This window comes from Lonchura striata, chromosome 5, assembly GCF_050655825.1.
Source record: "Lonchura striata isolate lonStrDom1 chromosome 5, ASM5065582v1, whole genome shotgun sequence".
Classification (NCBI taxonomy): domain Eukaryota; kingdom Metazoa; phylum Chordata; class Aves; order Passeriformes; family Estrildidae; genus Lonchura; species Lonchura striata.
In genome coordinates, this window is record NC_140707.1 from 68,455,087 (window position 1) to 68,480,869 (window position 25,783).

General features: G+C 47.1%; 2 protein-coding genes across 20 annotated transcripts in view; one reads left to right on the forward strand and one right to left on the reverse strand.

The window, feature by feature from the left end:
* Positions 1-11,271, forward strand: SIX4 (SIX homeobox 4). Its single transcript, XM_021554474.4, has 3 exons — positions 1-1,062; positions 2,393-3,081; positions 5,486-11,271. Exons 1-3 carry the CDS (start codon positions 233-235, stop codon positions 6,280-6,282), a joined length of 2,316 nt encoding a protein of 771 aa, XP_021410149.3. The 5' UTR covers positions 1-232; the 3' UTR covers positions 6,283-11,271.
* Positions 9,271-25,783, reverse strand: part of LOC146767430 (uncharacterized) — a 20,556-nt gene continuing 4,043 nt past the window's right edge. For 6 of the 19 annotated variants that reach the window (XM_085580926.1, XM_085580929.1, XM_085580930.1 and 3 more), the window contains 3 exons: positions 23,973-24,057; positions 14,126-14,212; positions 9,315-13,779 (listed from right to left, as the gene is read on the reverse strand). In XM_085580926.1, the coding sequence (XP_085437052.1) occupies positions 13,675-13,779; positions 14,126-14,212; positions 23,973-24,057 (277 nt within the window). In that variant the 3' untranslated portion in view covers positions 9,315-13,674. Of the gene's footprint in view, positions 25,626-25,783 lie in introns of all 19 variants that reach the window. The other 13 variants (XR_014955819.1, XR_014955818.1, XR_014955820.1 and 10 more) reach the window with 9 other exon arrangements.

Consider the following 25,783-nt stretch of genomic DNA (forward strand, 5'->3'; position numbering starts at 1 on the left):
AGTCGCGGCGGGGGGAGCGGCGGAGCGCGGCCGGGATACAGCAGCGATCCCGGATGGTCACTGCGGGGCCGGGGGAAACCTGATCGGCTAGAGCAGGAGGAGGAGAGAGATAGGAAGGGGGGAGAGGAGGAGAAGGGAACCTGGGGGGGGGGAGGGAGGAAGGAAAAAAGAAACCCCACAAGAAAAAAAAAAAAAACGGAAAAAAAAAAAAAAAAGGAAAACAAACCGAAACATGTCTTCTGCCTCCCCCGCCACGGACGACATCGTGATCGCGGTAGAGATCAAGGAGGAAAATGTAATGGAAATGCTCTCCGAAGCCCCCGACGGGCCCGCGCCGCCGCCCCCTCCCGCCGCTGCCCAGTTCCCCATGGAGCATGCAGGCTCCGCTGCCGCCGGCGAGGAGGGAGCCGCGGAACAGGTACTGCTCCATACGGAACTCCTGGCCAGGAATCACCACGCTGCCTCCTCTCCCTCATCTTCCTCTTCCTCCTCCTCCTCCTCCTCGCAGACCCCCCTGGCTTTCTCTCCGGACCACGTCGCCTGCGTGTGCGAGGCGCTGCAGCAAGGTGGGAACCTGGACCGCCTGGCCAGGTTCCTGTGGTCTTTGCCCCCGAGCGATCTGCTACGTGGCAACGAGAGCCTGATGAAAGCCCGGGCGCTGGTGGCTTTTCACCAGGGCATCTACGCCGAGCTCTACAGCATCCTGGAGAGCCACAACTTCGACTCCTCCAACCACCCGCTGCTGCAGGAGCTCTGGTACAAAGCTCGCTACACCGAGGCGGAGCGAGCCCGGGGCAGACCCTTGGGGGCGGTGGACAAGTACAGGTTGCGGAGGAAATACCCCCTGCCCAGGACCATCTGGGACGGCGAGGAGACGGTCTACTGCTTCAAGGAGAAGTCCCGCAACGCGCTGAAGGAGCTCTACAAGCAGAACCGATACCCCTCGCCCGCCGAGAAGCGCAACCTGGCCAAGATCACCGGGCTGTCCCTCACCCAGGTCAGCAACTGGTTCAAGAACCGCAGGCAGCGGGACCGCAACCCTTCCGAGACCCAGTCCAAAAGGTGAGGGAAAACTTTTCCTCCCCGCCCCCTCTCCCGCCTGCCTTTCCCTCTCCCGGCTCTTTCTTCCCTTGCAAACATGGCGCTTACCTTCGGTGCGCCTCGTCCTCCCCTCCTTCCTCCTCCCCGCTCCCTCGTTCCCAACACACCCACCCGGCCCGGGCGTGCGAGGCGGCGCGGGGAAACTTCCCGGACCCGCCGCCCCGCGCTCCCGGGGGAGCTCCCGGCACGGGGGAGCCGCGGGGCGGACTCCCGGGAGGGGACGGGACGGGGGTGTTTGTTCCCCCCGCTCCTTGTTTTTATTCAATTGTCGCGCCTGACAGAGTTAATCATTGACGGCCGGAGGACGCGCGGGGTCCCGGCGCTCCCTCTGTTTTGAAACCTGACTCGGGAGCGGGCCGGGCTCGGGTTTCAGCGGGGGAGCGGGGCCGGTTCCCGGGGCTCCCGGCCGCGCCGCGGGGCGGGAGAGCGGCCCCGGCCCCGCTCCGCCCGCGGCCCGGGCTCGGCTCCCCCCGCCCCGCGGCGGGGGCGCGGGCAGGTGGAGGTGACCTCCCCGCTCCCGCCCCCCGCCTTCCTCCGGGAAGGGACGGGAAGGGGGGAGAAGGCGCGGGGAGGAGGGGGGAGGAAGGCAGCGGGGAGAGAAGGAGGGAAAGCGGCCGGCGGAGGGGGCCCCAAGGCATTTCTCAACCAAGGGCGCGATTGTGCCGCCGCGGCCCCTCTCCGCGGGACACATCAAAGGGCGAGGGGGGAGGGAGGGGAGAGCGACCGAAAAATGCAGCCGAGGGCGGACCAGTCAGCGAAAAAACCCGGCGCAGCCCCGGGCGGAGGCACAAAGGCCGCCCCCCATCTCTCCGTCCCTCCCCGGCCGCCCGGCACGGCCGGAGGTGCCTCCGCCGGCAGCGGGGGCAGCGCTGCCGGGATCTCCCGCTTCCCCCGGGCCGGGGGCGGCAGGCTGAGCCCCGAGGGTCCGGCGGCGCTTCCCGGCCTTGCCTCACCTCCCAGCGCTTTGCCAAATGGCCGCGGCCGGTCTCACACGTGGGGGGGCCCAGGCAGCCCCCTTCGGTCGCCGGGGTGGAGGAATTTATTTACAACTCCATAACCCAGTCTGTAAAGTTTCTCCTTTGGCGAGTGTTTGGTTTGATGTGTTCTGGTCTAAGAAACCTCCTCCCTTGGCTTGAATATTCTTTTAAAGTGCCTTGTAAAGGCAAAACACAGAAAAAAAATTGTTCGTGGAAACTCTCACATACTTGTGTTAAAGCAAGGAGTCCCCCTTGGTGCAGAGGTCCTGGTGTGCCGTGGTAATGCAATGTCATCTCTCCATCTTTTCCCGCAGCGAGTCAGATGGCAACCCTAGCACAGAAGATGAATCCAGTAAGGGGCGGGAGGATTTATCTCCCCATCCACTCTCCAGCTCATCAGACGGCGTTACCAGCCTCAGCCTTCCCGGGCACATGGAGCCTGTCTACATGCAGCAGCTTGGAAACACTAAAATAGCCTTGAGCTCGTCTGGTGTCTTATTGAATGGGAACCTCATGCCTGCCAGTACCTCTCCTGTCTTCCTCAATGGTAGCTCGTTTCTTCAGGGACCCAACAGTGTCATACTCAATGGACTCAGCGTGGGCACTTCGCAGACTGTTACCTTAAATTCGCCCAAAACTGCGACGAGTGTTGTGAGCAATGGGGTGTCCATCACTGACATACTGTCGTCATCGTCGTCAGAAGATGTTAAAGACTTCAAACTCCTTCAGGCTTCGGTCCCCAATGCCACAGCAGCCTTCAGCCCTAGCAACATCCCAGTCACTTTCCCAGGATTGATACCGAGCTCAGAGGTGAAAAGGGAAGGCGTAGAAACTGCTGCTTCCCAGGATGGAGGCTCCGTAGTTACTTTTACTGCTCCTGTCCAAATAAACCAGTATGGCATTGTCCAGATCCCCAATTCAGGAACAAATGGCCAGCTGCTGAACGGAAGCATTGGTTTCTCTTCTCTGCAGCTGCCTCCAGTTTCTGTGGCAGCTTCACAAGGTAAAAGCTTTGCCTCTTGCAGCAAGAGGTATGAGAAAAAGTTGGAATCAGGCACACTTAGCATTTTAGAAGCTGTGATCCTTTTCTTCCAAGGTATCGACATAGTGTCTCAGCCATGGCCACACACAGAACACCAAGGGATACTGCTTGCCTCCCTTTATAGTGGGTTATGTTTGTGGGCAGACCTTTAGATGAAGCTGAGCACCTCTGTTAAGAGCATGGAAGGAGGTCTGGTAATTTACACCCCTTTCATCTCATGCTGTTCACAGAAGTTTGTGATAGGAGTCTTCACAAATATCTGTAAATGTTATATGTTTCAGTAATTCAAAATATTCCCCGTTTGCCACTGAATTCTTTTAATGAGGAGGTTCATAAAAATGAAAATTATGGCAGCTGGAAATTGTTACCGTTGTTCTTCTTGTGGTGGTTGTTTTGGTTTTTTGTTTACTTAACAAAGGCATTTCACAAAAATACACTTTGAATTACTGTAGACACAACAAGACCAAGCAGTTGCTTGTACATTTTCTGTTCCATAATTAAGAAAGATTAAACTTGATGGAAACAATAGAAGTAAGCACCAGCTCGTAGATATAGAATGTGAGGCTCTTTGGATAAAACTGCCCTCAGTCCAAGGGAAATATGTCATCACAGGTTCATGTGCCAAGTGTGCAGGCTCCTCCCCAAGTTTGCTTTCGAGTTGGTCTTAACATACCATAGTCTGAATCTTGCAGCTGGCCAGGAAGAATCCCAGGGAGCACAAACCCAGTTCTGGATCCCTTTTTTTGAAGCAGATCAGTTAAAAGGCACAGTTGAACATCTTTGGTATTCATTGGCCACTTTATCTTTGATTATGAAAATTATTAAACTGGAATGATTCTTTCTGGCTTCAGGAGCTGTGAATACTATAATGGAAGTCAAATTTTGCTCATATGCTTCTTTGAATTTAATGTGTGTAGGGTGTGAATTGTTCTTGCTGAAGTTCAGGGAGAAACACTGAAGCTGTGCAACCACATTTCAAATGGGTGCACAATTATAACATCCTAAAATGTGGCACTCACAGGCACTGGAAGTTATTGGCACATAGTTTAAGCAAGATTAAAGAGGGAAGACATTTAGTCTGAATGCCACCTGTAATTACTAAAGCCACTTAATCCACGTGCTCCAAGGCATAAACTAACAGCCAGCAAAGGTGAGAAAGTTCTGTCCTTTTAGGTATTGTAGGACTATTGTATTTGAAAAGCCTAAGATTCATAATAAGTTCTTCTTTGACCATTTTTCCCATTGTTAAAAATACTGATTGCCTACTGGAGAGTGATCCACCATATCTTTGATGCAGAGAAGGGTTCTGGTTGTCTTGGATGGGTAGGTGGCTGCCTATCCCAAGTGAAGCATGCTGCAGGCTATTTCAAGTAAGCCAGTAAATAATACTGACAAGTAACTTCAAGCTACCTGGCTTTATTATTCTAGTTTACTTGTATGCATAACATCTTCCAAAAAATCATAATTGATCAACCAACATTAATAGTGAACTAAAATAAAAAATTATTTTTGGTGCTGTTCTAAAATATTCAGCTGTGTCTAACTGTAGTCTCTTATAATTAAACTGCTTTTGAGAAAGAGAGTTGTTCCAAGTGGGACTCGGTCCCAAGAGCCAGTATTATTTTAGGAATTACCATAATGACAACTGACATGGCAAGTCCAGTGAAAACAACTTCAGGTCATCTCTGGCCACCTCTCCTTGCTTTGGCTCACTGCAACATCACACGAGCAGTGCCACGGCTTTCAGCAAGGGCAGGCAGTGCTGGATGACTTTGCACAGCATGGTGGATGTGGTAGGATTAGGATTTTAGAAAAACACAATAAAGCAAGGTGAAAGGGAATAGAGCTGTGTGCTTGGGGATTACCTGTTTAGACCAATAGAAATAACTGGTTTTTCGTGTTTTCTGTGTGGGTTGGCTTGGGCAGGTTCTCCCCAGCAGCGGTGGATTTCATGTGACGTGTCTCCAGTTCCCACACACAAGCTGTAGTCTGTCACTGAACTATCTTTAATAGCTTTTCATGCTTCTATTCTTAGATGGAAATTGAGTGGTGGCAACGAGTGAAGGCCAAAGCACATTCATTTTAGTCACATGGCTGGGGACTGTTTGCTCCTTAATGAGAGTCTGAAAGATACCTAATCTAATATATCAGAAACTTTTTTTTTTTTTAACCTTCTAGAAGTAACTTCTATTAACAGCATTGATTTCTTTACATCAAGTTTTCTCTCACCTGCTACAAAAATTGCTTTTCAGTGTTACATGAAATATTAGTGTATGTGTATACTGCAAAGGTGAAAAAGACCAGGACTGCATAACTCTGCCAGCTGTAATCTCTGTTTTCTTTTCTTTTCCTTCCCTTTCCCTAGGTAATGTTTCTGCAAATTCCAGCACATCTGATGGAGGAACTTTTACAACTGAATCTTCAACAGTGCAGCAAGGAAAGGTTTTCTTCAGCCCCCTTGCTCCGAGTGCAGTGGTTTATACCGTTCCCAATTCAGGCCAGGCAGTAGGATCTGTCAAGCAAGAAGGACTGGAAAGAAGCCTGGTGTTTTCTCAGTTGATGCCAGTCAGTCAGAACACGCAACTGAACGTCAACATGTCTTCTGAAAATATATCCAGTGCAGGACTCCAGTCCCTGGCCTCCTCGTTAGTGAATGTAACGCCCTCACATAATTTTTCCCTCACACCACCAACTCTTTTAAATGCTGCAGAACTGAGCTCTGGTATCTCAGAGAGCCAGTCCATGTCTTCACCCGTGACCAGTACCTCTACAGTGATATCAATCAGCAACACTAACTATGCAACCCTTCAGAACTGCCCCCTCATCACCAGTCAGGATCTGTTGTCCATTTCCACAGCGCAGCCCGTGCTTGGAGAAATCGTTTCGACAAGTGGAGACCGTGTCAGCCACCCCCCTGCACAAGTGCACCAGGATTTTGGCAGAGAGCACAGGTTGGTTCTGCAAGCCGTACCCGATGTCAAAGAGAATTTCTTACCTAATTCTGAGAGTAAGTCAACTGGCAATTTAATGATGCTGGATTCCAAATCTAAGTATGTTATGAGTAACATGGTTGACACGGTATGTGAAGAACTGGAAACGGACAAAAAAGAACTTGCCAAACTGCAGACAGTTCAAATGGATGAAGTTATGCAAGACTTGTAACTTCTTTCTTTTCTTGCTTTCTGTTTTAATAGATAAGTCTCCTGTTGAGGCCCTAACAAACAAACACCTAGTGAGGTGTTTGTGGTTTTTTTTGTTTGGTGGTTTTTTTTTTCATTTAAAGAAACCAGAAGAACGTTTAAGTGGTCTGAATCAATGTACAGAGGAATCTCCAGCAATGGAATTAGATTGCCACACTTAGTTTGCATGCAGTATTCTCTTTTAAGCAGATTAAAGGAGAAAGGAAATGGCCAGGGCAAGTACTGAGGAATGGGTACAGGTTTGGCTACCAGATGCTACCCTGAAAATTTAACTAGACTCTCCATAGTACAACATACTCTTAACAGTAAGTATACACTCCTAGCTTCAGACGGAAAACAAAAATCTCACTCCAAAATGGTAGAAACAATGCAGACATGTTTTTTTCTGTTTACTTCCAGTCCATGGGCATTGAGAGATTTCTAAGGCACTCTAGACGATACCTCTCTGACTACTTTTATGTTGTTTGAGGTTAAGAAACAAAACAAAATCATAATATTGTTACTGGTTTGTTTGCTTTTTTCCCAGCAGACTTGCATTTAAACCAAAAGTCTCACATCAATCCTGTACAGGTTTCTAAATGCTACAGCTAGTGTTTTGCCAGTGCACAAGAAAACAGCATCGTTTGAAACTCTAATTATGCAATTCAGAAGCTTTCTATCCAGTATGAATGTAAATATTGTTTCAGTTCTTATAAAGGAGACTTTTTTTTTAATTAGTACAATGGATTTTATTTATGGTTTATGTTCCCTTTCACTTTAGACATAATGCATTGAAAAGGAAAACATTTTCTGGCTGTTTAATTTATTTTATTGTTTGAGCAGGAAGTAAGCGTAGTTATTTCTGACAAGGTTTTACTTTTTTGTAGTTTTTTTCAAGCAATAGACTGTAAAAGTAAAATGTTAATCACACTGAAACTAGAAAATTAATTCCCAGTCTCACAAACCCAGGAGGTCACTGTTTCTACCCCCTCTGTCTTTGTGTTCAGGGCTTTTTTTTTGTTTGTTTTGTTAGTTATTTGCAATTTAGTTGAACCCTTTTGTGTATTTTTTACAGAATTCCATGTGCCTTTCTTCCTAGTGGCCTTATCTTTGTTACTAAAGCACAGTGGCCAGAGGAATAAAAACACTGATTTGCAAATATCCGTCCTCAGGGCCATATCCTGATGCCTTACTTGTGCAAGTAGACCCACTGACTTGGGTGTCCCTGCTTGCACGAGTAAGAGGAGGTTTAAGAGTCTTCTGGACCTCATGGGTGACATTTCCTGGCAGTGCAGAGAGCCAAGGATGGCTCCTTCTGCCCCACATCAGCAGGACAGGAGGGGTCCGACCGCAGGGTTGTGCCGAGGGGAAGCTCTTGGCTCCATGGGATGAGCAGGAAAAGTTGGATGGGCAGGCCAAGGAAGGGAACCCCATGTTTGGGACAGCTTCAGCTGCTGCTCGAGCAAGGCCCCCATCCAGGAGTGCAGTTGAGTGTGTATTTATATTTATCCTCCCAGGAGAAGCTGCCTGGGAGCTGTGGTGGGAGCTGCAGCAGCCGTGGTCCGTGCCTGGCTGGGGATGGGTGTCCACACCTTTCTCCCTGGGCACAGCAGAAGCAGGTGGGCTCTGGGCAGGTGGAACAGATCTTAACCTTTCCTCCAGAGGAGTTTTTGTAGCATGGAAAAGCACATCCTTAAAGCTTTAAAATAATAAGAATAATTCAGATGTACAACAGTGACATGCTGTTAATCCTGGTGGGTTTGGTTTTTTTATATTTTATCCTAATGTGAATATATACAGCAACTAAAGCATGTGTTCATCCTCATTAGGGGCCTGCTCTGAAGCTTTTGGAAGGCAATGGGAAATGTTTTCATAAGCTTCTGTGGGCTCTGAGTCAGGTTCAGGACAGACCAAGATCACTTGTAAAGGACAAAAAAAAATTGAAAGGAAAGATAATTAAGGTAGCATATCCCAATGTGTTTGTCTTGATTTTAACTGGTTTCATGGAAAGCTTTTGGGGAATGAAGGTTTTTCTGTGCACTGTGGGCATGGCATCAGCATTCTCGTTGTAGTTTTGCACTATATTGCGTATTTTGCAAGGTTTTCTGTGGAACCTCGAGGCTGAGCTCTGTTGGTGTGCAGTGGGGTCCATGCTGTGAGCCAGGGTTGCAGGGAAGAGGGCAGGAAAAGGAAGAACAAGTGTGCAAGGGGAGCACTTGCAGAGTACAGAGTCGCTGACGCTGTGCAGGCAGGAGCAGCCCATCAGAGTTGGCTGTCCCCATGTGCTCCCAGGCAAACAGGGTGTTTGAGGCAAGTGCTTTAAAGCAAAGATTATCACAGGCAGGACATGGAGCTGTATGTTCCCCTGGCACAACTTTCCCTGACGTTCCCGGGAGCTCCGCGTGAGCAGGGAATCGGATAGTCCAGAGTTCTCCTAACCATTCTGCTTGTTTATCTGTATGCTGGGCCCCAGCGTGAGCAATCTGTTTCCCACCTCTTCTTCATCCATGTAACTAAGATGGTGATGACAGTAGCTGTATATGCTTTGCATGAAATCATTCAGCCATTTGGAAAATTAGAAATACCCCATATCGCTGTCATTTTAATGGAGAATGTGTACTTGGCTCTGAAGGAGTTGATGGTGGATTAATATTTGGTCTGTGAAGCTCAGACTGTATTTGGAGGCAAGCTAGGGAATATTTCAGAGCAGTTGTTGGTGTGATCATCTCTCATAACTGAAGAGACTGTGGTGTTACAATAGTACCTGTTACTTTAATTTTTCCTTCTTTGCGTTCATTGTGTTACTGAGGCTCTGAATTCCGTGGCTTTGCAGCACAGTTGATGTGAAAAACTGTGTATGTTGTTACAGTGGCACGTTTCTTGGAGTGTCTGGTACTTCTAATAGGAGACTTCCCACTCTGCAGTGGGAGTGGAGGATGTACATAAAAGCAATGTTTTGGGACAAAGTGAGATTAATCTATTCTAGTCTTCCAGATATCGAGTAACTTCCTATTATCTTTTACTCTTTCTTTCTTTCTTTCTTTCTTTCTCACATTGAAAATAAGTGTCATTCCCTCCAGATAAAGTAGCTATAACCTCATGTTTTCTGCAGGTACATATGCACAATATAAAGACTCATTGCACGGTACAGTGTGTTTAAAATAGAAATTTAAATAAGTAGTTTTATTCCTTACAAGGATAAGTTTTTATTTTGTGGCCCTCAGGCAGGCAGGCTCACTGCTCTCAATAGACAGTACTCAAAGCCCCAAAAAGTGTCCAGGGCCAGATCTTTGGCTGCTGTAAATAAGGCATTGCTCCACTGACTCCCAAACCAAGGATTTTTACGTGGTGTTTAGGGGATTTGGGTGCTGGTCTCCCACACATGGGAAGGCAGTGAGTGTCCAGGCCCCACAGACAGCCCTTATTATCACATCCTGTTGTTTAAATGGAAGGTATGTCTACCTGGCATACACATTCCTTCTCTTCCCTTCCTCCCTGTTATGGATGAGAGTAAAGGATCATTTCAGCTCCACATATGTTTGTAACTTCTAAGTCCACTGGAAATCTTACAGAAAACATTGCCAAATTCTACTGCTTTACTAGTCCCAGGCTCGGCTTTGAAAAATATGCCTAAGGAAATTCTTATAAAGCACGATGTTAAAAACCCCTCTCTTCTTTACTACTTTTGATTAAAGCTGCCTCTGTTTCACCCAGAGCTTTGCAGAAAACCAGAAACACGATGAATTGAATGCTCTGTGTGGACTATTTGCAGCATTATCCCTGTGGTCTTACCTGCAAGGACATTTCAGCAATGTAAATCACAGACATCTATTGGCCAGGTCCTCAGCTGGGCTGAACTAGCACGTTTCCATTGACTTTAATGTCCTTTTTTGCCAGCTGGGAATATGGTCCATTCATTTCACTGGTGTTAGGTCAGGGACGCATTTGGCCCAGTACACAGTGGCAGCACAAACCAGAGCACAAGGCTGACATTGGGTAGAACCAAACAGTCACAGTCTATCAAAGCATATACCTCTTCCCATTTACTGCTTTCCCCTACCTGTGGATTCAGGAAGACTCATTCAGAAAGTGGCTTCACCCAGAGGTGAGGCTGGAAGTGTCATTACTGCTCTCAGTCTGAGATTGATGACAGTAATGGACAGGTTCTAATTTCAAATAATGCAAAATCACCTCAGTAATAATTTTCAGTTAAATAAATTGGGGTGGAATTTGGCCCTGTGTGTGCAGGAGCTTTTCATGTATATAGATTTCCAGTGTCTGTGCACTTTCCTTAGCAAGGGCAGATGAACAAGAGGGTGCATCCCTCCAGTATCATGTGAGATATGTGTGCAGGGCTCTGGGAACATGAGCTGCCCAGTGCTTGTGGTTGAGAAGAATGTCAAATCATCAGAAAGAATAGTAATTTTACAATTCTGAAAACAAAAATAATGGTATTTTTAAAAGCAAGGATGCCTGAAGTCTTCCTGTATCACCTAACAGTTATTATCTTGAAGGATATTTTATACCTTAGCTGTATGTTTCATATAATTTAAAACTTGCTTCTTAAATTTCTGAACTCAAGGAGGGGGTGAATCTTCTGGCTTTCAGGATTCACATTCAGAGGATGTTTGTTCTTTTGCTGCATGTACTGTTTGTCCAGAACTAACCAGTTATTTCTCCAATATGGGTTTTATTGTGCCTTACAACAAATATTAAATTTAAGCGGAATGTACATGTTAGAGGAGGGAATAATAAAGAAGAATTTACTGCACTGTTAGGTGATGCTGCCCCAGAGTGTATCATCAAACATATCTGTGCTTAATTACCCAACCAAAGAGATCTAAAGTATGTATGTTTGTTGTACTGTAATAGGGGTTTGTGCCTGGACAATTAAGTGTTTTATTTGTATTCTGAGATGATGTGAACTTATTTTTCTAAACACTATACTGAATAAACTTTATATTTATACACATCTTGTGTAAATATTTCTGTTTGGATGTCATGTGTGGGCTTTGAATTTTGAGTTGGAAAAGCAATCTGAAGTAGCAGCTTGGCTTCTAATGACTTATCATGAAAGGTGATGGCAACTAGAAACTCCTGTGCTTACATGGGGTTTGATCTGCACCCTATTTAAGCAAGAATGAGACTTTCTGTTGACTTGAGGGGGTTTTGTTGGAATTCTAAAATACTAAATTAAAAAACATAAATCTTATACCTCATACTGAGCCTACTTGTGTCTCAAACTGAATTTATACCATAATTAGTTAGATGTTATTAAAATCTACTTCCACCTGCTAGTCAGTATTTACTTGTGGTTCTCATGACATTGGCATGCTTTCTATGTCAGGGGCTTTTTTGGGTAGGTGTACTTGTATTTTCTAAATTCCTGGTTGTTGAAATTTTTCTTTAAAATGTTTCACATAGTGACATACTTGGTTTTGGCAGCTTGTTGAGAACAGCTTGAAATGTTATGTTCCCCTGATATAAAGGATTTAAACACATTACCATATTACTTCAGATCCATGTTCCAAGTACCAGGATTGCCTGGTTACGATTTTGATGCCAAAATGAACGACAGTAAATTCAAATTGACTAATCTGTGCAGGTGAAATGGTTTCCTTCACTGAAGCTATATGTACATTAGAGATAATTAACAGCCTGCACACACAGCAGGAAAACACCCTTCTGTCCCTTTAAACTGTGTTTAGGGCAGAGGAAGCAAGGTGAGGTGACGGAGACTTTGTTTTGTTTGTTTTAATAGATACAGCTGAAAACATGACATTCATTGTTTTCTTCCTCACTAAGACATTACCTTGGTGTTTTTTCACCATTCCTCCACCTTTCCCACTGATCGCAGCTGCAGCTCCCTCCTCGCAGCTCCGCTGGCAAAGTGCACGGAGTCCCATTCCAGCCCGGGGAGCATCTCCTCTCTGCTCGGGGCTGAGCACAGGGAGTCCCATTCCAGCCCGGGGAGCATCTCCTCTCTGCTCCAGGCTGAACACAGGGAGTCCCATTCCAGCCCGGGGAGCATCTCCTCTCTGCTCGGGGCTGAGCACAGGGAGTCCCATTCCAGTCTGGGGAGCATCTCCTTTCTCCTCCAGGCTGAGCACAGGGAGTCCCATTCCAGCCCGGGGAGCATCTCCTCTCTGCTCCAGGCTGAACACGGGGAGTCCCATTCCAGCCCGGGGAGCATCTCCTCTCTGCTCGGGGCTGAGCACAGGGAGTCCCATTCCAGTCTGGGGAGCATCTCCTCTCTGCTCCAGGCTGAGCACAGGGAGTCCCATTCCAGCCTGGGGAGCATCTCCTCTCTGCTCGGGGCTGAGCACAGGGAGTCCCATTCCAGCCCGGGGAGCATCTCCTCTCTGCTCGGGGCTGAGCACAGGGAGTCCCTTCCAGCCCGGGGAGCATCTCCTCTCTGCTCCAGGCTGAACACAGGGAGTCCCATTCCAGCCCGGGGAGCATCTCCTCTCTCCTCGGGGCTGAGCACAGGGAGTCCCATTCCAGCCCGGGGAGCATCTCCTTTCTCCTCCAGGCTGAGCACAGGGAGTCCCATTCCAGCCCGGGGAGCATCTCCTTTCTCCTCCAGGCTGAGCACAGGGAGTCCCATTCCAGTCTGGGGAGCATCTCCCCTCTGCTCCAGGCTGAGCACAGGGAGTCCCATTCCAGCCCGGGGAGCATCTCCTTTCTCCTCCAGGCTGAGCACAGGGAGTCCCATTCCAGCCCGGGGAGCATCTCCTCTCTGCTCGGGGCTGAGCACTGTGAGTCCCCTCCTAGCCCGGGGAGCATCTCCCCTCTGTTCCAGGCTGAGCACTGTGAGTCCCCTCCTAGCCCGGGGAGCATCTCCCCTCTGCTCCAGGCTGATCCGATCTGCAGCTGCCGAAGTAAATAATCCAGTTACCCGGGAGCAGCCCTAAGCCAGAGCCAATTGCCTCGTTGCCCAATTCCTGTTTCCTTCCCAGAAGCGGGCGCTTGGCTCAGCCGTGTTCGCGGCGCTGCCTTTGGTTCTGCCTGAGCAGAGCTGTGATGGTATTTTCCTGCCTGCAGAGACCGAATTCCAAACTGATCTCCGGGCAGCAGCTCTGTCCCAGCTGTGCTTGCAGCAGGATCTAAAGGCACCCTTCGACCTGCCTGGGAGCAGCTTCTCTCCTTTGTGCCTCACCATGCAGGCGGGGAAGGAGCTCCAGGACCACCGCTGCTGGGCTGGCTCCAGCCAATGCCCCGGGAAGGGATTTCTGGCTGTGCAGCCCCCACAGGGGCTCTGGATGAAGTGCAGGGGTTTGAGAGCAAGCGAGAAGCGGAAGGTCTCGGCAGCGTATGCAAATATCCAAATTCTCCCCGAGCAGCCACCCATGCGGTATGCAGGATGAATCATGTCCTAACGGAGCGCATTCCTGCTACTTTGGAGCTCCTCGCAGATGTGTTCCAGGTCACCCTGGGCGAGAAAACCACACACAGGCACGGTTCCTTCTTCCCTGGCAGCCTGTGCACAGATGGAGAAAGGGGGGACAGCACCTTTGGAAGGGTGAGCAGCTGGGTCCTTGAGCCCCTGCCTTTCCCACAGGGCCTGGGGATGCTGGAGGGAGGAGGGGGGGCTGCCAAGGCAGTAGCTGGGATGGAGCTGTTGGTAAGAAGGCTCGGGGAGATGAGTAGTTTCTCTTGATCTAGCAGGGAGACAAGCTGGGAAGGGAGAAAATGCTGGAAGACAGGACTTATTATCCTCTATATTTGTCTTGATTTTTTCCCTGGTGCCAGATCAGAAAGGGATTTTGCTGTTCCAAGAGGCAGAGGTTGGGTCAGTAAAACAAGACTTTAATATGAATACTCACAGCTTGGAAAGCAGAGGTCTCCTTCCAGGCTGCATCCCCTGTTATGATGATCTCTGGCTGCAGAAATCTCTGGGCTGGAATCTTAGGCTGGTATATGGATACAGATCACATTTGTAATATAAAAATACATTTTAGAAGGAAAATTATTCCCAGAAATAGGAATTCATCTGCCAAGCAATGTGCACATAACCGATTTCACACTTAGAGGTGCCAGAAAGTTCAGGAATGAGACCAACAATAAAAAACCAACACACGTGTGAAAAATCTACAGCATTAAAGCCAGATTCAATAAAAATAGCACCTAGTTTATATGCCACAGAAGCTGGCACATGCCTGCAAAAGCTGAAGAAAATAGATAAAATGTTCAGGAGTTGCATGCAGTCCAGAGGAACAGAGCAGCCCTGGAGCAGTGCTGATGGTTACTCAATAACTCATGTACAATATTCTCCCGTGTAAGTGCTTTAATTCTCCATCCTGCTACTTCTCGGGCAGAAAGACACACTTTGGAATACTTGAGGCTGATCAATAAGCTTTGTTGTGGCAGCCAAAGTGCTTTGTGAGAGACCTGACGTTATGAAAGGACTCCCTGCATATTACACCGCATCATTTTCTTCCCTGCTCTGCGCGCTGACAGGCAGCGAGCTCGGTGCTCCTGGTATCCCTTGCACTGCCTGAGATGTAAATGCACAGAAATAAAAGCAGCTGGGAGGAGGCAGCAGGGGAGCGGAGCTGCTGTGATGTGCCCGGGGCGATGCAGAGCTTGGGTGGCACAGGCAGGTTACAAAGCCAGGTCTCTGACTCCCCCTGTTGCTTTGCCCACTGGCTCAGCCACCTCCTCAGGAGCCCGATCCCACTCGGATGCAATGTCCCATGACAGCAGCAGGAGGACTTGCTGCTGACACCAACGCTGAGCTTCCTTCTTTCATTTATTTGTTGTGTTTGCAGCCGCCTTCTCATGCCGACCAATAGCCCTGCTGATAACTAAACTGGCCCTGGAGCAGCATCCCTAAGCCTCCAAGCACTCAGGCTCCAAAAAACTGTTCCTGCCTGGATCATTAGCTCAGGGTGATGCACAAGCAGGCCCTGGAGGACTCCAAAGCCACCCACTTCTAAATCAAGGCAATCTGAGAAAGGTCTGACTCATCTCCCACCAAGTCCAAGGAGCTGAGAGGGAGAAATGCTCACAGGAATGAGGATGGGTTAGTCCAGAGCCTGAGCTGTGCTTGCTCTTGCATGTCCTAAGGCAGTGGCTTCTTAAAAGAATACATTGAGAACAAATGACAATTTGGGTGTTACTCATGTCCTAGGGAGATACTGGAGATGTTGCTATTTACTGCTGCTTAATCAAACCAAGGCAGGCCAGGGGATGAGAAAGCATTTCTAAAAGGCAACACTCAACAGCATCCCAAGCACATTCACAATGCACATACAAATATACAAGCTGTCTGTGTTAAAAAACATTATCTGTTGTGTTGTATGTGTGCAGGTGGAAGTGAGCCAGATTAAACCAAAAAAAAAAATCTTTTTTTTGAGGTCCACTATGAAGTTGTGCAAGAGGTGCAGCCTCTTTTCCTTGCAATCAACATGTATTAGAGCACAGTCCCAAAACTCCACCACAGGTTCAGATTTCTGACCTGCTGCTGCTAAACTTCTTGTCCCCTTGCTCAGAGCCTGTGGCAGAAGAGCAGCAGAGGCAGCAGGGGCTGACTGCCCTGTTAGTGCTGCTCTTGGAGGAGAGGCAGACTCAAACACTGTCAGCAAGAGAGAGAGCTGCAAACTCCAGGGAAGTGACACCACCTGCATGTGGAAGGATTTAGGCACATCACACCCCTCTGTGGGGCGTCACATCAGTTTCTGAGGGCTGCTACTGCATTTCTCCTCCTCTTCACTACTAATGTAGCGCTGTTCTCCCCAGAGCTTCAAAACACTGAGGTGTTTTTACCCCTTACATCACCCTCAGGGTTTGGTGTCCCCAGCTTTGCCAAGAAAGCAATCAACTCCAGACCAGAAAATAAGACTCTCTTTTACACATCTGCCCACGAGGACAAGGACTGGGTGCAAGAACACAGCAGGCCCAGCCTCCACATCAGTGAGCACTGAGGAGCTTCAGCTGAGCCCTTGTAGCTCTTCCCTGTGTGGCTTTTTCAGCTTGTGAGCTCTCCAGGACCCTCCAGAGAAATTCCAAGTGAGATGTTTAAGGCCTGCTCTCATTTGCCTTCTTTCTCTCAGCCCTGAGGATCTCTTGATATGAGGTGGGACCCAGGACTTCCAAAAACAGCAGTACCTGGCAGCAGGCTGTTGAGAGCAGCCTATTTCAAGGTCTGGCTTTATCAGGGAGGGCCTGGAAGTGCTCCCAGGAGCACAGGGCATGCTGCACATTCCAGGCACAGTCGCCTTGCCCTGACCAGCAGGGCTGCAGGGTGCCTGGTCCCAGGACAGAGATCACACAGCACCAGCCAAGCCTCCAGGACAGTTCACTGCTGGCCCAGTACAGAGGTGCCAGGACATTTGGCACCTCCTGCTGTGGTTAGCAGGTCTCAGTAAATCCCTTATGGACTCAGCTTCTTGTAGCTATTGTGGGTTTTTTTCCTTGTGCAAACCAAAGGCAGAGTTAACCTGACCCTCAAGCCAGGAGAGTTTCATCTCATTCCTTTGGAAAAGTCAGCCCCAGAGAATGAAACCACTCAAGCAGTTGCTCAAGTCTGTGTTTGTTACCCAGTAATGGGAGCAAGCATTGCTCACCTGTGCATGGTCAGAAGTGCTCCTGTTCCTCCCAGATTTCTTCACCACGATCTGAGTCTTTTTCACTTGGATTTTTGATCAGTTTGAGTTACAAAATCAAGTCTTGATTAAGGTGAATGATGCTCATGACAAACAAGGAATAGTCATTTGGTGGTGCCCTGGAGGACATGACCCTCAGATTAAAGTACAGTGTAGAGCCTATTTCTGTTCATCTCTTAACTATTCTCAGTTATTAGGGTCTTATTCTAAGTTATTAGGGTTTTTCTAGAAGCCATAATAAATGAATGTGAAATAAGCAGCTGTTTTGAGCAGACTCATATCACTGGAAAGCAGTAGGAGAGCTATATGTAAGCCCAAAACTAGAGAACACTCCTGCTTAGGTTTGACCAGAGCCACATCCAGTGAAAGAAGTGCCTCCTATCCTGCAAACTCTACTTCCAGCACAGGCACCACAAAATCCCATGTTTCAGGATCCAGGTCTCCACCCTGTGAAACTCATGCAGAATCATCAGTTCATCTGTATTTAATAAGCACACCCTCTTCCAAAATCCAAGATGTCCCCGCAAACACAGCCTAAAGCTATGCTGAGTAGAAACACTTGATCAAGAAACCACTTTCATCAGGAGATTATGGTATTTTGACCTGGAAGCACAAGACAATCAGAGTTTCAGAACAATTTCCCACCCACCCTGCAGAGACTTTGCCCAGATCACATTTCCCCAGTTCATTGGGGCATGGAACAGCACCAAAGGCTGGTGGATGCCAAGCTGTGTCACCTCTGATGGCTCTTCTCTTTCCAGGCAGAGTATCATGTCATCAAAGGCAACGAGGCTGGCACGACAGAATTTGAGAATCCCACTTTATAGCTGGTAGAAATTGAATCCAAACAAGTCTGTCAGTAATGATATATTCCAGGTAATGCAGGATTGCAATCTCCTGGCTCCAAGTCTCAGTCTTATACTTAAGCAACAATCTGATTTGTCAACTTTCACAATTTATGGACTTTGCAATATTTAGTAGATGGTGAGAGAGGGGCAGTAGGCAAAGGAGTTACAGCCACAACTTCCTGCTCAACTTCATTCTTAAGTTCCTGGTTTTAAAACACAGAAATAAATTTGGAGATACTGAATGTCTCCAAGCAGAATATATATAAATTTGGGTGTATCACATCTATCTATCTATCTGCATTTTATCTCAAATCTGGTGTTACCTCATGCTCTCCAAGCTTTTGGGTCAGATAGCACTTTGTGCAACAAGACGCTTCAGGAAAATAAACAAGGGTATGAAATAGGTGCTGTTTTAGAAATAAAACTAGTAAATGTTCTACAAATTCAAGAGAATATTTGTCAAAGCTGCCTCTGGGCCCATATTTCCATAAACTCAAAATTAGGCTTTTGAATTAATTTTCTAGACTATTGCAGTATAATCAGTAAAGCTAATCACTGATTAAAAAAAAAAAAAAAACTCAGTATAACTCAAGTTAGAAACACATTTCACTGACCTAAAAACAATCCCCCCAAAAGCAGCATACAAATGCATTTCCTAAAATCAGCACTGTAAAAGCACTTCTGTTTTTAAGGAATTCAAGCAAATTCATTCCACATCCCTGTGTAACACAGGCAGGATTTCCAGAGCATCCAGCTCCTGGCAGCTCTCAAGACTGGCAGCACAAACCATTCCATGGCAGGTTGCTGGAGACCCCAGCTCCACACCACACCTCAGTACATGTCTGCATCCAAACTGCATTTTGGTGTATCCAGAATTAGCACAAAGCAAATGGGTCCCAGTTGTAACAAATGGTTTTCAGCTCAGTTATCACCCATAGCGAGGACCAGAAGAAGCTTCAAGGGCTGCAGGAAAGGAGGCAGAAAAGGGAGAGAAACCTTCTTGAAGTGCCTTTTATTAGCTGCCACCCTCAGCCCTGGCCCAGGAAAAATCAAAAATGTTTGTTCTCCCAGACAAACCAAATCAGTTTTGGGATTTTTATCTGTTGCAACCTAACACGGTGTTGCAAGAAGAAAAATCACTGGGCTGCTCAGATCATTCTGCCTCTTAAAACTTTGGCCTAAAACAGAAATTTGAAAGGCTAACGGTAGTCTTCCTTCAGTCTTGACTATAATGAGTGTTTAAATGTTCTAAAAACTTGTATTTTTGCAAAATAATGGGAAGCACAAAGAGAAAGATGAGTTATACTTTGTTTTTCAAGCCCTACTCAGAGACAGTTTGAACTGTAACTATCCCAAGATTAGCTGATGCTAACCACTTGGAACCAAATGTCCAGTTCCTAAATATCTGGATTTATAACTCCCCATCAGTGCAACAACAGTAACAGCAATTCCCTCCTCCATGGCAAGAGGCACAGCCAGGCTGGGGTTCACCCACCTGGAATAGCACAGTCAAAATACTGAGAGCCTACTGATCAAACACATTTATTTATTCATTTATATAAAATATTTATTTAAATGGATAATATATATTTACATATAATATCTATTATGTTTTCATATGTAACATGTATTTATATTATGTAATCTGAATATATTATTTTATATTATATATACATAATATATGAAATTTCTTCTTACACAGATGACTGCTCAGAATTTTCCTGGGTGCTCAATCTCTCCCTAAGTTGTGCCAATGCCTCCCACCTCCCTGTCCCTGCACACTGGTACCAGGAGCAGGGCACAGCAAGGAAACCCTGCCCTTCCCTTTAGACAGCCCTTTACCTCCCCACTTCAGTGATATTTGACCAATTCTGCTCCTCTTCAGCCCACATGCAAACAAGGCAAAGTTATTTTTTACAGAAACACAGAATGTTTTGGTCAGAAAGGACCTTAAAACTTATCTCATCCCCACTTTCCACCAGACCAGGTTGCTCCAAGACCCCATCCAACCTGGCCTTGAGCACTTCCATGGATGAGACAGCCACAGCTTCTCATTTTAGCTGTCAGGAGGACAACCCCTTTACCAGTGGTGATGCAGGCAAGGCTGGACACTGCTTTACCTCCTGGTAATGCATTTTAAAAGCCATTCTTTAAACAACCTGCTCCTTTCATTGTCTGTCTCCCAAATCCACCAGCACAGCTACAACACTGTCCCCCCACCTGGGCTCCCACTGGGTGTCACTGACCCACCCAACAGAGCTGTCACAACTTTTCTGAGCAGCCACTTCTACCAGCAAAGAGATCACTCTCACAAATCACTGCCTGGAAAGTCTGTGTGGTATGTGGCTTAATTTTCTTTTCCATAATATGAAATCCAATCTGAAATGCACAGATTAGTTTACTAATCTGTGTAAATCCTATTAATAGCACTTACGCTGCTGTGCTCCCATTCACATTCTAACAAATCTGCTTGGACTGGCTTGGTTTTCCCTCATCTCCTGCAAGATCTTCACACCTGGTTGCTGTCACGTCTTCACAAAATAGCTGGCCACAAATGGAAACTTGTGCTTTGCAGTCATCTCTTATATTTTAATTTGTGTCCCATGGTCCATCGTGTTCTGGATCAAAGCATTAGTGCTGTAAATCACCGTGGTGCCATCGAAGCTAAAGGGATTATACAAAGGATCACACAGCTCCAGTGGGGAAGGGCAGAGCTTGTGCCCTCCTCTCCCCCAGCATCACTGGCTTCTCTGCCTGCTCCAGCTGCATCCTGCCCCTCACAGCTCCATTGGCACCCCAGTGACTCCATCCTGCCCTGGGCAGCTGGCCCAAGACTGGCCCAAACACCAGCAAAGGAGCTGCTCACAGGGAGGAGCTGATGGACCATCTCTGGAGCCACTGGATGTGTTCACAGCGGCCCCACACGCATCCTCTCATCACCCGTGGGTTTAGGGTGGCACACCTGGCACCTGGGCTTGTGCCTGGCAGAAGGAGCAGCCTCAGTGGCAGCTGGGTGGGCTACACCCAGCTCAATGTGGGCTCTCCAAGAGAATGCACCTCTGTTCTGCTGTAGAATAAACCATTCTCTGCTTGAAACAACAATATTTACTTTTCCTGTAGTGGTCTCCAGTGGCTCCCTATGTCACACTCACTGTGAGAGGGGTCAGAACCAGGAGAGGAGAAGAGCAGGGCTTGCATGCCTGCCTCCAACTTCCTAATTAAGCTGTGCATTAATTAGCTAATCCACCTCCACACTCTGTCCCTTGCACTTCATTTCAGCACTGTCCTGGAGTCCTTGTAACCGAGCACCTTCCACAGCCTCAGCCTGTCCCACAGCATGCCAGCTCCATGCAGAGCCAGGGCCACGCTGTTCCCCTGAGCTGAGGAGTCCTTGCCCTTGGGCCAGGCTGGAATTTGCCAAAGCCAGCCCTTGGGAAGGGCTCTGAGCTGCTGTCACTCCTGACTTGTGCCCTTGCACCCTTCTGGCACCTGGCAATGCATTCATGCCTGTTGTGCCAGGCAGGAGAGGGTGGATGCAGGATAGGAGGACATCCTGCCAGGAAAAAAGCTCCTCAGAACTTACTAGATAGAAGGTTTTAATAGAGAACAGAACATGGAAACTCTCAGGTGATGAGGGGAAAAAGATCAGCTCTAGATTGTTAAAAGGAAAGGATTTGAGTTAAAACAGCTTTTACACAAGTTCATGGTAGGACAAACCCACTCATGGTCTCCCTGCCAAGGGATCCCTGCTCTTTGCATGAGTCTGTTTGCTGCTTGATTTTCACCAGCTCTCCCCAGTTCCCAGGGCCAAGCCCTGAAGTGCTTTCTCTAACCTCAATAAAAAGGCCAGACTGACAGTGCCAAGACAGTTCCAGCACAACCTTGGATACATTTCCAATGGCTTTTCTACCAGGGTGCGAAACAAATTATTAACATAAAAGATTTGTGGCTTTTCTCTTTCCTTCCCTGAAGCCAAAGGTAGAGGCAGCTGAACTGCCTCTACCACCCATCCAAAAGCATTTGAATTTTCTCTCATCAGTGTAGAAACTTTTCAAGGTCAACAATGCTTCACTCTCTCCTAGTTTCCCTTAAATTACCTGAATAATTCATGGTGCTTTATTTGAGTGTTAGCTAAGGAATTGTTTGTAATACCTAGTTTTGTGGAAGAGATATTTTAAAAGCATTACCCACACTGCAGAAATTTTCCCCAAATTCTCTTTTACAAGTGGTTCTTACCTGTTGCCTGTGTTAAAGCTTGCCTGTAAAACAGCTCTTTGTTTACAGACCTTTAATCTCTTGGTAAAGGTGCCAGTTGTGAGATATTAAAACGCCACAAAGAAAAAAATAAACCAAAAAAAATAGGAATTTTCAGAGTGAGAGGGACAATCAGCCAAATACAATATGTGGCCAGACAGAATCAGAAGTGCTGGCTGCAGAACAAACCCAAGAGGCATCAGAAAATCCACCCCAGCCACGGTGGGAATGGTTCACTAGCAAAAGGAATGGACAAAACAAAATGGGGGGAAGATCCCCCCCTTCCTCTTCTGCCTTGCCCCCAAAACATCATCTGACACCGATGCCTCCGGTGCATGCAAATGTGACACTTGGGAAGGGCAAACAGGAATTTTGCCTTTGGTGTCCAGCCCGCCCCACCCTCTGCAGGCAGACCTTGGGAAAAGTGGTGTTTAAAATAAAAAAGGGCGAGATAAGAGAAGGGGAACAGCCCATCTCAGCCCTTTGTACTTCCACAAAGCTCCTTTGTAAAATGAGTGTGATTTCTACCACCCTTGCTGCAGAGCACCATGTGCTGGAGACCTTGTCCCAGCATCAGGCTCCTGCGTGCTCACAGCCAGCCTGTGCTCCTTTTCCCCCTCTTTCCTCTTGGATGTGGCTCTAGGGGACAGCCACCATCCCTCTCTCACCCTGCCTTTCCTGCACAGCCTGACCAAGCTGTGCTAGAGGTTGGCCTGCAAAGAGTTCCTTGTCCTGAGGTTCAAAACCTGTGCCACACCCATCAGCACCTGTGCCACAGCACACCCTGCTGCTGCCCCTCTGGTTTTCTGCACCCAAGGAGTTCATAATTCACCTTCTCCTCCCTGCTGCTCACAGTCCTTGAATGAACATGCTGGAGAGCTCAGCTCTGCTAGGAAGGTACATCCAAAATGTGAATTTAACTCTCAGCTCCTCTTCAAACCCTGCCCAAGGACACACTCATGAGCTCTGGTTGCTCGTTCTCAGGCACTATCAGAGTTTTCTGCCTCTGCCTGTCCCCAGGGCAAAGGTTTTGCCTCTCTGTGGTCTTGGCAGAAGTAGTGGTGTGTCCCCTCCATGGTCATTGCAGAGTTCAACCTGCTGCACCAGTGCACTCTGCAGGAGCAGGTGACTTCAGCCAGGACATCACAAATGTGGCCACAAAGGGTTCTGCTGTGGAGGGATCATTTGGAAGGATATGATGGATAAGCAGGAGAAGTCACCTCTGAAACTTTGTGAAGGCTAAAATCCTAGATCAGCCTTTGCAGCCTGGCTCATCCCAGCTTTTGGCTTCAGAAATCCAGAGCTCAATTTCTGCTACAAAATCATAGAATTTGATTTCTGCAACTTGCTGCAGCATCTCCTGCTTCCACACACCAGGATGGCAAGGGAATACTGGCATGGTTTGGTGTAATTGTGGTCTAGGGGCAGCAACAGGACAATTGCTCTACAGTTTCCTCCACTTCAGCCCTGCAAAACTGTTTTTCACCTCCCTGGAATGTAAGTTTTTTATCACTCTCCTCTGTCTCCAATACTGAGTTGCACAGGACCCCATCTGTAGGGAAGCATCATAGTGATAAAAACACCCTTTCAAATGTATTTTAATGCAAGTATTTACAATTAATGCTGGAAGCTGTGTAGAGGATCACAGGCCCTGGCCCTTGGTGTGTCCCAGTCCATGCACAAACACAAATGAGCTGCCAACACACTCCTCAAAACTGCATCCTGCAGCTCAGTGATCCTGTTGAGGTCTGCATGCTTGGAAGGAAATTATGGGGGTGCCAGCAGCAGCCATGACCACATTGTCTTTAAAGCTGAGGAATGCTTTGGAAAGTGATTGTGTATAAAAATAATGATAAAACCCCCCAAATTTTTCATGCTATCCACATGCTCAGCCTAACAACTTTGCCATGCACCCATCTATTACAAGTGATGGTAAAAATAAGTTTCTACTACCACAACCTTACCTCAAGAAGTGCAACCCCACCAGCATTGACAGATGTGCTTTGGGAGTTATGTGGAATTGCTGGACATCTCCCAGAATTGAAGGAACTTTACTTGAACATGAGAAAAAGGGGAGGAGAGAAAAACACAATCAGTAGATTATACACTGTGATCTGATCTACTTGAGGCACAAAGGACATTAAAATATAAATGAAACTCAAAATTTATGAAGCCAAGAGAGACCAAAGCTGGTTGCAATTAACCTACAAGATTCACAGGCACAAATTATCACAGGGGCCAAGAGCTTGTCCCTGAGAGTGTGGAAATACATACATTTACACACACACCTGAGGAGATATAAATATATTTGTACAACAGTGTTGTCTTGGGGCTGAAAAGGACTTGACAGCACCATTCAGTCTTTCCCCCAGCTCCAAGACGAGATCAAATAGACGTCGGTATTTTCTGACAGATGTTTGTCTAGACCTGTTTTTAAACAGAGAATCTCCCACCTCCCCAGGCAATTTATTCCAGCACTTCCTTTTCTTCTGCAGCTTCATACACACACGCACAGGTACCTTTATCTCAGAAGGTGAGCGGAGCAGCCTCTGATGCTTTTCACATCAAAAGGCTTTGTGAAGTCATTTCTCATGGCAAGACCTTTCTTGCGGATGACGTTTGAGCCCAAAAGATCTCATAATGACCTCAGGTGACAGGCTGGGCTTGGGGGACAGCAGATGGAGCAAGGGGGGCAAATGGGGAAGGAGGGGGAGATTCAGTCTTTTCCTCATTAACACGTCAGATTTGTCTGCTGATAAGAGAGATCAGCTTTGTACACTCCATTCTTAGACTCAGACGTTAAGTTCCTTTCATTTTTTGATGGAATAAATACACTTTTGGCTTCTTCAGCAGCCACCTGAGAAGAGATGCTGTCCTGTCAAACTTCAGTAAAGCAGAGGAAGGGATGAGGAATGAGGCTGTGCAGCTGGAATATGTAAATGGCAGGATGGAGAGCAGCACTTTTCCAGCCACGCTGGATATCTATTACCTCCACTTTTGGACTGACAATGCACCAAATGTTTCATTGCCTGGGGCCTTACAAAGCTGACCAGCTTTTATAGCTGAAAGCACTAATGTAGAAAGGCAATTGGGAATTAATTATTTAATGTGGTTCTCATTGGTAGAAAGCTTCCACCCCTCCTGTATCTCAGCTACCATTATACATATGTTGCTTTTCTTCAGACTACAGTGATTAGACAGCAGAGGAAAATGATGGCCAAGTCCTGTTCCCACTTGCAGTGAGCTCCATTTAAATCAGCAGATTTGCATTCAATAACCAGGACACAGTTTAGCCCCATGCTAGGAAAACAATGTTTATGAGAAAAAAACATAAATAGATTGCAGCATCTCAGTTTCTGAAAATATGCCTTTTCATACGTGTGCTCCCAAATTCCCTCTTTGGAAGGCGGAACATTCCTACTTAAAAATTAAAATCCATGGAAGTAGCCCTATTTGTAGGAAATTACATCAGGCTCCCTTTAATTTGGCTGTTTGGATGCCTCACTGGAGCAGAGAGAAAGGTGTATCCCAAATCCACTTCATGCTGGTTCAGCTCCAACTTCTCCTGAATTCTCGAGATAAGCATCTATTTCATTTAGAGCCTTTTTAATTATGACCTGTGAAGAAGCAAATGTCCTTTTGAAGATCTCCCCGCAACAGCTGCATGCCAGAGACTCTTGGCCAAGTTACTTGAAGAGTTTAAGGATCAGGCCCCACGTATTTAAAAAAACAAAGTGCAAAATAAGATTCTGCAGTGGGGCTGAGAAGGGGCATG